This window comes from Mustela nivalis (genome assembly GCF_964662115.1).
Source record: "Mustela nivalis genome assembly, chromosome: 9".
Lineage (NCBI taxonomy): Eukaryota > Metazoa > Chordata > Mammalia > Carnivora > Mustelidae > Mustela > Mustela nivalis.
Window position 1 is genome coordinate 45,079,218 of NC_139028.1, and position 13,250 is coordinate 45,092,467.

Here is a 13,250-nt window from a genome sequence, read left to right on the forward strand (position 1 = left end):
CTACTGGGTATCAAAAAGATATATACACCCTTATGTTTATTGCATCATATTCATGATAATCAAGATTTGAAAGCAACCCAAGTGCCTATTTATAGATGAATGGATTATGAAGATAAAGAAGAATACACACACACACACACACACACACACACACATCTAGGCCTTTAAAAAGGATTTGTGAGACCATGTCATTTATGACAACATGGATGAAACTGGAGGGTAATATGCTAAGAAAAATATGTCAGAGAAATTAAAATATCATATGATTTCACTTCTAGAAAGTAAGAAAAAATATCTAAAAAATAAAACAAATGAACGGAGAAAGAAACAAAGAACAAATAAGCAAATAAACAAAAACTGAGACCCTTAAATACAGAAAACAAACTGGTAGTTGTCAGAGAGGCAATGGGGAGGTTGGGTGAACTAGATGAAGGAGATTATGAGGAACTAAATTCCAGTTATAGAATAAATAAACCTAGGAGATGAAGAATACAGCATAGGAAATGTTACATACATATTATCACAAACATTATTACAATAGTGTTGTAATAATGTTGTAGGGTGGCAGATGGTGAATAATACTTATTGTGGTGAGTGCTAAGTGATACATAGAATTGTTGAGTCAATATATTGTACCCTATAACTAATAGTATGTTAATCACACTTAAAAAAATACACTGGTATGAAGTTAGAATTTGGTTTCCTCTCTGTTAAAAAGACAAAGTTTTCTTGGATGACTGGTTTGCTCTTGATAAACAATAGTAATGGTTGTGTGTGTATGTGTTTTATCTTTGAAGTAATATGCGTAGAAAACAAAGATTCTGTCTTACCAAAATAATATTTTGTATTTAATGTTGTCTTTATCAAGTCCTTGATTATGTGAGAGAACTGAGTCTTCTCTACTAAAAGACCTAAGATTTTCTTAGAACTATTTAGCATTCTGTATTTGCCTTGTGAAGACTTATGACTCTGGTTACATGGATAACTACTTACTGTTTCACAGCAAACTATGATCCTATTTAGCCAAGTTTTTTTTTTTTTAAAGATTTTATTTATTTATTTGACAGAAAGAGAGACACCGAGAGAGGAGACACAAGCAGGGGGAGTGGAGGGAGAAGCAGGCTTCCTGTCTAGCAGGGAGCCTGACATGGGGCTTGATCCTGAGAACCTGAGATCATGAGTTGAGCCGAGGGCAGACGCTGAACAATAGAGCCACCCAGGAGCCCCTGGCCAAGAATTAACCTTTTGATATTTTTGAGAAACTTTCTCTGAATCAAATTTTAAATGGAGTCTTTTTGGCCATGAACCAACTTTTAAGATATTTTGAGAGGGTCCCTGGAATATTTCAAAAGATTTGTTCTTGGGACACCTGTGTGGCTCAGTCAGTTGAGCATCTGACTCTCGGTTGTGGGTCATGTTCTTGGGGTTCTCCCTCTGCCCCTCCCCTTTCACCCTCTCTCACTCTCAAGTAAATAAATAGATCTTTGAAGAAAAAAAAAAAAGATTTGCCCTCTCTCCTTATTAGAAGAGAGATGTTGCACTAATTTGATACATTAAATCACATGGGAAACATTATGAAATAAGAAGTAATGTTAAGGCTTCTTTATATTATATGTGTACAGATACATATTATAAATGTTTTAGAAATTGTGTAAAATTCCTAGAAATTTGATACATCCTAATATCATGTTATCAGTATAATTCCAATTATTATTTTTAAAATGTTGTATGTTACAGAAATAACCAAATTTCCTTGTGTATTCCATGATAATGAACTCTCATTATACCTTTAACCATGGATAATGTTAAAGTCTTTAATTATTCACAGAGAGTTATTATTGTACTCTGATATTTTTGTAAAACTGAGGCTCAAGGGAAGTGCTTATCAAGTGTTCCTGACTACTGAGCTGAAGAAGGCTCTACCTATCATCTGGTTCTGTACAAACGTTGGAGATTTCCAAATCAAATTGACTAGGAAAAGAAATAGCGTATGTTGAGGTAGACTGTTTCCATCCAAGATACCACATCAAAGCTTCGTACTTTAACTAGACATGAAACTCTTCCTTCTCTTTCTTTCCTTTACCCTGGCATTGGTCTGGAAAGATAACACCATCATCTATATCTTCCAGGCCCTTGTTAAGGTGGGGTTAAGGTTTCAGACTGCTGGATTTGTCATCAAAGACTATGATGCTAAAGACCCTGTGACCAGTTTTTCTTCTATTCTTAATTGACCCCCATCACCACCACTTAGGAATCACTTACAAAGTCCAACTTTTATGGTCAGAATATCCATGTTTTGTTTTTCCTTTCTCTAGTTATGACAGTACTTTGTTCAGTTAAACACAAATGCATATACAAATCATAGCACATTTGCCCCCCTACATTCTTCTGATTATCTGAATCAGATCAGCCCCAATCACAAAAAGATCTCACGAGCAGTCCCCATCTTTGCAAGGCCAAAGTTGTCCTGGATCATAGGATAGCCTTTTATTACCTTTTAGCTGAACAAGGAGATGTTTGTGCTGTGGCCACCACCACTTGCACCTGGATAGCATTTCTTGGGAAGTTGAAACTCAGATACACAAAACCACTGAATAAGCCACTTGGCTTTAGAAAGTGACTCCTTCAACCTGGCCTTTCTTTGACTTATTTTATTTTGATTGGTTTGCCTTGGGGATTCTGGCTCCAAAGTGCACACCAGAAAGTGGGGATTGTTCTGCTTATAATCATCACAATAGTCTCCCCGGTGCACTGTATTCCTTCAAAAGCTTGAAATGCATGTTCATAGCTGCTAAATGAGCAAATGGTCTTGAGAAGACTGGAACATTGAAAAAAGAATGAAGAGAATGACCAACTTAAGAAATGTAAACCTGAATCTGTGACCTATGAATACCACAGAGATTCAACAAAAAGCATCATGACAGGGGTGCCTGGGTGGCTTAGTGGGTTAAGGCCTCTGCCTTCGGCTCAGATCACGGTCCCAGGGTCCTGGGATCGAGCCCCGCATCAGACTCTCTGCTCAGCGGGGAGCCTGCTTCCTCCTCTCTCTCTGCCTGCCTCTCTGCCTGCTTGTGATCTCTGTCTGTCAAATAAATAAATAAAATATTAAAAAAAAAAAAAGACAACAGGTACGTAATGGAGTCACTTGTGCTAAACCCATATCACCAAACCAAGACTTACTTCCTAGGTTAATTCCAGTTTCAATCTCTCCCAGGAACAGAATCTTAAACTAGTGAATCACTAGCACTAGTGAGGTAATCTGCTTGACAGACCCCTGCTATCCCTTAAAGGAAGGTGACCCTGCCATAAAGAATCCACTCTTCGCTAGTAACTTCCTTGTTTTGCCCCCTTCTGCCTATACAAGTCTTTCATTTTGTACAGTTCTTCAGAGATCCTTTCTATCTGTAGAAAGGAAGCTGCCCAAATCATGAATTGTTGAATAAAGCCAATGAGACCTCTAAAATTTACTCATTTGAATTTTGTTTTCTTAATACCACTCAACTCAACCATAGACAATGTTAACAAATGTGCATGGCGATAGTTCGAAATTTCTGCTCTCAACCATTACACCCAAGTTGTGATAACTTGAATAATTGATTTAAAGCCATATTACTTAAAGCATTTTGGTTTCTTTCTCAGTCTTACCTTCACAAAGTTTACTGTTGAATAGTAAACTGACGGAATACAATTTGGGTCATTTGGTCCTGGACCAGATCTTTTAGGGACATTCCACCTGTAGGTGTTTATTTCTCCTGAAGATTAAATAAAATAAAATACCTAGGTTAGTGCCTCACATTGAAGGCAGTTAATAAATGTTCATTCATACATATGCTACAACAAATGAACGCCAGGCACCACATCTATGCATCCCCTGTGGCTGACCCAGAACCTTGCAGAGGAGTCACAAATAAACTCACATACATTAGCAAGATAATCACATTGTAAAAGTCTCAAATGAAAGCCACATTTAAAGTGCTATCTCCTTGTGGTGTGTACACATACATACACACACACACACACACACTGGAATACTATGCAGCCATCAAAGGAAATGAAATCTTGCCATTTGCAACAACATGGATGGAGCTAGAGGGTAATATGTTGACTGAAATAAGTCAGTCAAAGACAATTATCATATGATCTCCCTGATATGAGGAATTTGAGAGGCAGAGTGGGGCGTTTGAGGGATAGGGAAGGAAAAATTAACCAAGATGAGATCAGGAGGGAGACAAACCATAAGAGACTCTTTTTAAAAAAAATATTTTATTTATTTGATAAACGGAGATCACGAGTAGGCAGAGAGGCAGGCAGAGAGAGAGAAGGGGAAGCAGGCTCCCTGCTGAGCAGAGAGTCCGATGCGGGGCTCTATGCCAGGGCCCTGCGATCATGACCTGAGCGGAAGGCAGAGGCTTAACCCACTGAGGCACCCAGGCGCCCCCATAAGAGACTCTTAATCACACAAAATAAACTGAGGGTTGCTTGGGGGAGGGAGTTATGGAGAGGATGGTTGGGTTATGGACATTGCAGAGGGTATGTTTTATGGTGAGTGCTGTGTCGTGTGTAAACCTGACGATTCACAGACCTGTACCCCTGGGGCAAATAATACATTATATGTTAATAAAAATAATTAATCAAAAAAATAAATAAATAAAAATTGCTATCTCTTTTTGAACTGTTTAGGTCACATCCCTCCCCATCTGGACATACAGCCTGTACATGAGTGCAAGCCACAAGGCAAAACAAAAATGATGCTTGTATGTCACTCCTCCATATTTGCTGATTCACCGGTAAGTTAGCAATATAACCTTGGGTCTAGTTTTCATTATCTTTCATAATAGCCCCTCTGCCTTGTTAATTGCAAGAAAACCCACTGATATTTAGCGTCCTCAAAGTGAGTGGTTAAGGGGAGGTATTATTAAAGTTGGAATGATCCATTATTCACCCCACTGGGGAGCACAGTTCTAAACAAAAGAAGATGTTCAGGACATGTATGTTGAGTGGCGGCATGAAAAAGAAGAAGGAAAAGGAGAAGAAATTTGAGAGGGATTGCTTTGTTTATCTCATGAATGCCTGAATTAACCATTCTCCAACCTGTCTGGATTTTGTGCAAGAAATTAATTTCTTCCTCCTACCTGCCCCCATCTCTGGGCTCTCCCAAGACTTTCAACCTTGTCAGACAGAGACCCTTGTGGGGATTCTCTTCTTCCCTCTACCCCGATAACCCTATTAAGGACACTTAGAAGGCCAGTCAGCACAGAAGAACTATGTCCCTTACCAGTCCTCACCATCAGGGCATAGCAGCCTGTGAGGGCTCACGCCAGCTGGCCCACAGCCCTGTCAGAGCCCAAGCCTGACTGGCACCTTCTTCCTCCCTGACTGGCACCTTCTTCCTCCCTTCTGAGTCACTTTTTGCCATCAAAAATGAATAACTTTAGTTGCTTTTTTGACCCAACTAAAACCAGTTCCCTCTTCATAAAAGTGAGACACCCAATACAAGAAAATGTAGAAAGTACAAACAAGGTGAAGGTGTAGAATGAGCATCACCCTATTACTTAAAATACTATCTTAAAGATGCAACCATTATGAACATTTTGGTTTATTTCCTTTTTAACCTTTGTTCTATACCTGTATTTTGCTTAACATGATACCACAAGTTTTTCCCATGTCATTAAAACCTTCTTAAACATCATTTAATGGCTGTGTAATAGTTCATCAGAGGGATAGTCCAAAATGTGTTTGCGTATCTCCCTATAGACAGACATTTAGAATATTCATGAGAGATTTCTTGAAGCAGCAAAAGACAGATTTAGGAATTGGGGGAAGTGTGGGGTGTGGAGCAGCAAGAGAGGTTGGAATTGTGGCCAGTGAAGATTTCTTTTCCTCAACCCCATCCTTATAGGAATATCTTGCTAATTTTTTCTCATGATGCATTAGATTGTTTTCTCTTCTTCCTTCTATGCATCTTTAACATTTTACAGGTTTATATGACCTTTATTGCAATTACTATAGTATTTAGTATTATATATATATATGAGAAGTAAAATGGAATATAATTCCCCTCTAATTATTCTTATGATTGCTCTCAATTTCATAACTGAAGGTCACAGAGGATCTTGACATTTACTACAACCACATTTCAACTGTGTAAATGTTACGGGAAGCTCTTTAAAGTGTGAGACCTTCTCTCCCTTCAGTATATATTTTAAAACCCAGGTAGAGTTCCACCTCTTTTAGAAAGCTTTCCCTAACTACTACTTTATTTGCTCTGAATCAATCAATCAATCATCAATCAATCTTTATGGATTTTCCTTCTCTGAAACTTTTGTAAACATTCCCAGATACATTCTTGAAACTCTTCACCACTTAGAATTTCATTAGGCATAATCTGCATTACTACTAAAATGGTTCATCTTGTTTGTCTTTTTTTCTTCCGAATTCATTTTAAGCAACTCAAAAGAAACGTATGGCTAAGAGCAGAGGTTCTAAGTCCAACAAACTGAGGTTTCACTGTTACTAATGTATGATCCGGTCAAGTTCTTTACCCCTCTGTTCTTCAGTCATCTGTTAAATGGACATAACAATATAATATTTCCCTCAATTGTAGGATGTGCATTTTTTACATTTTAACATAACTCAAATCAAGATGCATCTTTCGATCAGTGGCATGCTAAGGTCTAATTGACCATATGTTCTTTTTTTTTTTTTTTTTTTTAGTAACAGATAAAAATAATGATGGATATTCTAATCAAAGATATCAAAGTCAATGACATATGTTAGTGTGTACCTTGTTGGGCTATTATAAGGAAAATGAATTTTTTTTAAATATAGCGTAGCACCTGGCAAAAGATGACATTCAATATGTATCAGCTATTATTATGTCTTACTATGCATTTAGGTCCCTAAAGGATGCCCTAATAGCGTAGCACCTGGCAAAAGATGACATTCAATATGTATCAGCTATTATTATGTCTTACTATGCATTTAGGTCCCTAATGCATTTAGTAGCCTAACTACTTGGTCATTAGCTGACTGATGATCCTGTATTAAGAGTGACTATGTGATGACTGAAACATGTTGGCATTAAGATGAGCCTTCCAAGAGCTTTCAAAGATCAGAAAAGTTCAGAAGAGAGTTGAGTCCAGTGTCCTTATCAGCATGGAGCAGATCTCCCATGTAACTTACCTGGTTTTGTGACAGATGCTTGGAGCTGCTTTCCGCTCTCCATGTCTGCAATACCTTGGGCTGAGATGGAGTAGGGCCGGTTGGCTTTGTTCTTAAATATGATCAGGATGGAGTCGCCCACCTCAGCATGAATCATTGGGCCTAAAGGCAAAGCACAAGCCTGTGAGCGTTATCGTTGCTCTTTTCAACACTGAAGGAATATATATGCAGTTCGTTTTTAGCAAAATAAAGCTAACCATAGCTTCTTCCTTTAGAGGGCAATATATGTCATATGAAATACTCATGTAGGGTTTGGCAGTCGGATCAACCTGGGTTCAAATCCCGCTTCCTTCACTTATTTGAGAGACCTTGCTTAAGTGACCTGCCTGACTTAATTTACTCATCCATGAAATGGGTTTAATATCACCTTTCTCATGAAGATATAGTAAGGATTAAATGAAATAATAAATTATTTCAGGGCACTGAAACACAGTAAGTGCTCAATAAATACAGAAATTTTTACTGCTGCAGAGACGGTTTCCAGGAAAAGCCATATCCACATGATATGGTGACTTTCCATTGTAATCCTTCTGTATGTAACCTTTGGCAAGTCCAAAATTGCTCATTATCTGGTAAGTGGATATATCAATAATAAAAACTATAATGAGAATCCAATGAAATATTGTATATGAAAGAGATTTGAAGGTAAGACCAAAATTGAAACACCTATGTACTGATTTATGATCAATACAATGATTTCACTCATGCATGTCCAACACCACTTGGATACCTTGATGAGACATGCTCTCTCCAGCAATCCCACGTGTACGCTTCTGTTGGAAGCAGCCAGCCTGCGTGCCAACAGAAATAGGCCCACACCCTTGCCAGAAAGGCATGTGCCTTCAATGCCCCTTGCCTATACTAGGGGCCTCTCTCGCACAAAAGCAGTTTTCTCAGCGCCTGCCCCACAGTAACAGAGCGCCATACACACCAGCCTCTTCATGTGGCATCGCTTCAAGGACGATGTTAACAGAATCCCATTTTGGAATCACTTCAGACCTGATCCTATGGCCCTTGGGGATTTCTTTGCATCCTTGGGTGTCCCTAGGATTCAACTTTCATAGAGAGCTACGTTCACGGTAGGGGGTCTGACTGCACCCATCCACTCTTCACCAATTCAACCCATCATTTTAGTTGCTTTTCTGAGAAGACCACTAGAGTCCTAAATAAATCAGGAATTTTGTTGGACTATTTTTACCTTTGGGAGAAAACATTTAGTATGAATCAGGAAGTGTCTGAAAAAAATGCTATTTTGTTTTTCATGCTAAAGCTAGAAAAGAAATGCATGTTTTTTAAACTGCGAAGTTGAGTATAGTTCCAGAGAGGGGAAAGTGTATGCATGATTTAAAATCATTATTTGTCATTAATTACTGCTTTCATTCCACATGGCCTGCTGTACTGGTGAGAGTGAATGTCTTCTGATTTGGGGCCTGATAGGTCACCGGGAGCCTAAGAAACAAAGGGCTGCCTGCCCTGTGCCCTTTGGAACTTCAGGGGCACAGGCCTGTCCCTGACCTGCAGAAAATGAGCAGTTGGGCCTCACGCTCTTCTGGGGGAAGCACTGCTGGGCTTGCCCCTGATGGTGTCACTGCTTTGTGTCATTTTACTGAGCAGACCCCAACTGGGACTTTTTGAGAGGCAACCTGCTCTTGTTGGCAGGACCAGTGAGCTTTTTTCCTGGAGCTCATTCGACATACACAGCTCCAAGGAAGAAATGTTATCACTGCAGCTGACTCTTCAGTGTCACAAACAAGCTCCCATGCCACTGTTGATAGACAGGGTGTGGAGAAGATGGGTGGGGCATGTAATAATTTATCAAGCTAGCTATCTTGGTGCCTTTTTTAATATTAAGAAGTACTGTGGGGGTGCCTGGGTGGCTCAGTGGGTTAAAGCCTCTGCCTTCGGCTCAGGTCATGATCCCAGGGTCCTGGGATCAAGCCCTGCATCATGGTCTCTGCTCAGCAGGGAGCCTGCTTCCTCCTCTCTCTCTGCCTGTCTCTCTGTCTACTTGTGATCTCTGTCTGTCAATTAAATAAATAAATCTTTAAAAAAAAAAAGTACTGTGTAAAGCCATACTATTTATATGTCACCTTGTGCATTTAAAATTGAGAACAGAAAAAAAAAGGGGGGGGGGATGGATTTCAGAGACTCTTCTAGATTAGCCCTCAGCCAAAAGATCTCATCTTTGTGATGGGGTCAGGTTTGGCAACTCCCAGGTGAAAGCAGGGAAGAAGAACTCTTCGAGTTCTAATCACCAGGTCAGGCAGCCCAGGATTTCAGACAGGCCCAGGAGTTCCTGAGAAGACCAAGTTCAGGGCCTTCTGAACTCAAACCAGGCCTTTCACCTGGCGTTCCTCTCGTATAAGGGGTTTCTCTTTGGGTTGAATTGTTTTTATGGTGTGTTCTTATGGCTCTGTGCACGGAGAATCCAGGACCTTGAAGAAATTATGCAAATACTCTGCCTGCTCTTCTGAGGCATCAAATTATTCCAAGTTAAAATGTCCTGGCTTAGCAGAGGGATGAGAAAGGGACTTGAGGGTGACAGATGTTGGTTAGACAACCCTGGTGATATGGATGGCTGTTTGCGTGTTATCTGGCCATCTGGTTGACTATTCTTTGAATGAGTGTGCTCCCTGACAATGGGAAGACAGGAAGATGTCACACTTGGATCAATGTAGTCAGGCTGCTCTGTCCCTGATGTGCCTTCTCAGGCCACTCTTGGGGCTGGCAGTGCATGCCTGCAATCTATGCCATACCCAGGAGTTCCAGGTGTTTCTCTCGTGGCGGTCGGGCTTTGATCTCCACAAATTCTCCATCAGTATATTCTCTGTAAACCACCTTCCTGTACTGAGAGCCAATCCAGTTTTCAGTGTGGTTCATAAATATATCTCCGTGTCTGTAAAGTAGAAACATCAGAAATTAAAGTTGCCAGGAGGTAGAAAACCCTTGAGTGCTTCTGAGTGACTCAGGGGTACTCTGGAGCAGGGTTTCCCAAACCCGGCTGCCATCGGGAACCCCCTGTGGAGCTGGACTTCTGCAACAGGCTCTCTGGAAGTGGGGCCAGGGATCTGCACTTGAAAACACCTCAGAGGGTTTTGATGGGAGCAGGCCAGCTCTGGCCCTGGTCTTACTTCTTGGACCATCGTTGCAGAGTCCTGCTGCACGCTCCATGGGGCCAACCTTAGTTAGGGACTCCCATAAGATGGCATGTTGCTTGTTGGGACTAACTAACCTCACACACATGCACATGCCTGACACATGTGCACACTCACACTCTATCACCCTGAATTCCTTCAGATTTCATGTGTATCATTCTGCACTGCGTTCTACTTTTCCACTTTAAAGACCTCAGGCCAGACTCTGGGTTGTATATTGTGCATATACACACATACAAATATAGGCATAGTTGATTCTTGTTCTTCACAGGAATTGTGTTCTAGAAAGTGACCTCAAACACTGAGATAATGAATACTGAACCATGACTCCTGGAGGAAATCCAAAGTTGGGTTTTGTAGGTGTTCACAAAGAATGCCCCTAAGAGATGCCATTTTGGCATGTGGATTATTTTGAGCTGGAAACAATTGAGACCCAAAAGGTCCAGGAAAAACTTTGACCTCCCCCCTAACTGCCTAGAAGTATTTAGGTAGAGGACCCAATCCCATTATAACTACATTATAATATGAACTAGGGGTGGGAGACAGGGAGGAATTTAGCAAAGTCTGTTTGCTAAAATTCTCTCTGCCTCCTTGTTTCTGAGTTGCCCAGCCAACATTTCTTTACCTAACATTTACTCTCTTTCATCTTCTTATGAATTGCTCTCCTTTCCTTGGAAGTCCCAGACTCCTTCCCCCTTCTCCTTATATATCGAGTTTTGCCTGTTTGGAATCTCTCATGTTTATGTGGATTCTCCCTGTGTACATAAATTTGATTTTCTCATGTCAATTTAATTCTTAGACCAGCCAGAAGAATCTGAAGGATAGAGGAAAAGCCACCTCTCCAACCTTCCAAAAAACAAACAAACAAACCAATCCAGTTTCTTTAAAACTCTGGTCACAATATTTTCATTAGCTGATTAATAAATATCCTTATTTTATGTGTGTTGCTGTTTAAAGACATCTTATTCAGGGGCACCTGGGTGGCTCAGTGAGTTAAGCCTCTGCCTTCAGCTCAGGTCATGATCCCAGGGTCCTGGGATCAAGCCCCGCATCCGGCTCTTTGCTCAGAAGAGAGTCTGCTTCCCCCCTTCTCTCTCTGCCTGCCTTTTTGCCTACATGTGATCTCTATCAAATATATAAATAAAATCTTAAAAAAAAATAAAGACATCTTATTCAATATGTATTGCTGATTCATTGGCTTTAAACTCATGGCAATAGCACTGTAACTCGTGCCTGAATGAAGCTTATCTAATACGTATTTCCTCTGCAAGGCACATCACAGCCTTCTCATACTTGAGAACACTAGGCAGTGCTACTCTGTGGGGGCATTTTAGACAGCTAAGTCACCCAAAAAAGCACACATACATACACAAAAGTAGCACTAAAGGGACCACAAAGAGGATGTCTGTTTACACTGAAAGTTGAAACAAGGAGGCAGAGGGATGCCTTGTTTGTCTGACCTCAGCTGGGAATGTGTGCATCGGGGGACACAAATCCTTTGCTGCTTTATACATCCCTGTAAATGACCCCCAAAGCACCACAAAATTTGATTTTGGTATTACAAATAAATTTCAGCAAGAAGGCAAATTCACAAACATTGAGTCTGCAATAGTGAGGGTCAACTATGTGTTTAATCCACCACCAAGATAGATGGTCACAAGCGATGGGAAAAAAAACCCTATCAGTTTTACCTATAAAACATGGTATGTCCATTTCCCTCCCTTAAACTGCCTGCACTCCAACCTAAGTCACCGACCTCACTTACCTGTGTGAACTGGGTTGTTCTCGGTCATTCTATGTGCCTCTCACACTCCTCCCTTCCCTCTCTCCTCTACACTATAGGCAGAGTGATCCTAACCTGTACATTCAACAGGTGAAAAAACCTGTTGTTGGCCTCCCACTGCCCAGTTCCCAAAATCCTCACAACCCTTCACTCTCTGCCTCCGCCAACCTCCCAAGCCTCCTTTTCCCTCACTGGCACCACATACTCTCTGTTTTGGTCGTTCTGAACATTCTCTCTCAAGCTCCATGTGTGCTTCCCACCTCTAGGCCTTCCAAGTGTTCTCCTCTGGGTCAAGAACACAGTTGCCACCTCTTCAACTAGCGTATTCCTCAAGTCCCAGGACAAAGACTGCTTCCTCAAAGACGCTTTCCTTGGCCACCTGCTTTCTCCCTAGCTCTCCCCGACCCGGGGCCATGCACACCTGCTGTGGGCTCCCTCTGTGGGCTCCCTCCTCCTCTCATAGTGATCACCTCGCTCAGTATGCTTGGTCTCCTGTCTTCCCCATGCGCCATGAATTCTGTGTGGGAAGGAAACTCGCCTGTCCTTTTTAACACCGTTTAACAACACCGGGTACAATGCCTAGATACAGTAGATGCTTAACAAAGAAAGACATGTACGTCTTCAATCTGGACCGCCTGCTTTCCAAGGGAAGAGAATTTTTCTTCTACTTTCATTTTCCGAGAGTCCTAGTAACATTGCGGGAGTGACCCAGATGCCTCTGGAGCCATGTTTTACTGTTTGTCAGCTTTCCTGGTCTGCAAAGTGGGGTCATGACAATGTATTGGCCTCCCAGGACAGGTGTGGGGAGGCTGTGGGTTGAGCTCAGTAAAGACCTGTACCAGACACACACCGAGCACCTTGTAAGCGCTTGCTCTTCTGCTGTCTTGCTGGGATGTCAGCTGAGATGCTGGGCTGAGGCTCACCAAGTGGGTCAAGGACATTGTGAGGGTCACTAGGAGATAGGGTTTTTTTAAAAACCCTAACAAAATGCTTGTCACATGGTGGCTCCATACATGGCTGTTATTGTCTCAAATCTCACGCTGATGAAATTAAATGCCTATCAGTCCACAAGTTCAGGAGTCCGAGGAATA

General features: G+C 41.2%; 1 protein-coding gene across 1 annotated transcript in view; it reads right to left on the reverse strand.

Moving 5' to 3' along the window:
* HEPHL1 (hephaestin like 1) overlaps positions 1 to 13,250 on the reverse strand; it is a gene marked incomplete at both ends in the record, with an annotated part of 86,283 nt that overhangs the window by 21,147 nt on the left and 51,886 nt on the right. The window contains 3 exons of the mRNA XM_082684105.1: positions 3,646 to 3,752; positions 7,183 to 7,323; positions 9,978 to 10,117. Coding sequence (XP_082540231.1) covers positions 3,646 to 3,752; positions 7,183 to 7,323; positions 9,978 to 10,117 — 388 coding nt within the window. The remainder of the gene's footprint in view (positions 1 to 3,645; positions 3,753 to 7,182; positions 7,324 to 9,977; positions 10,118 to 13,250) is intronic.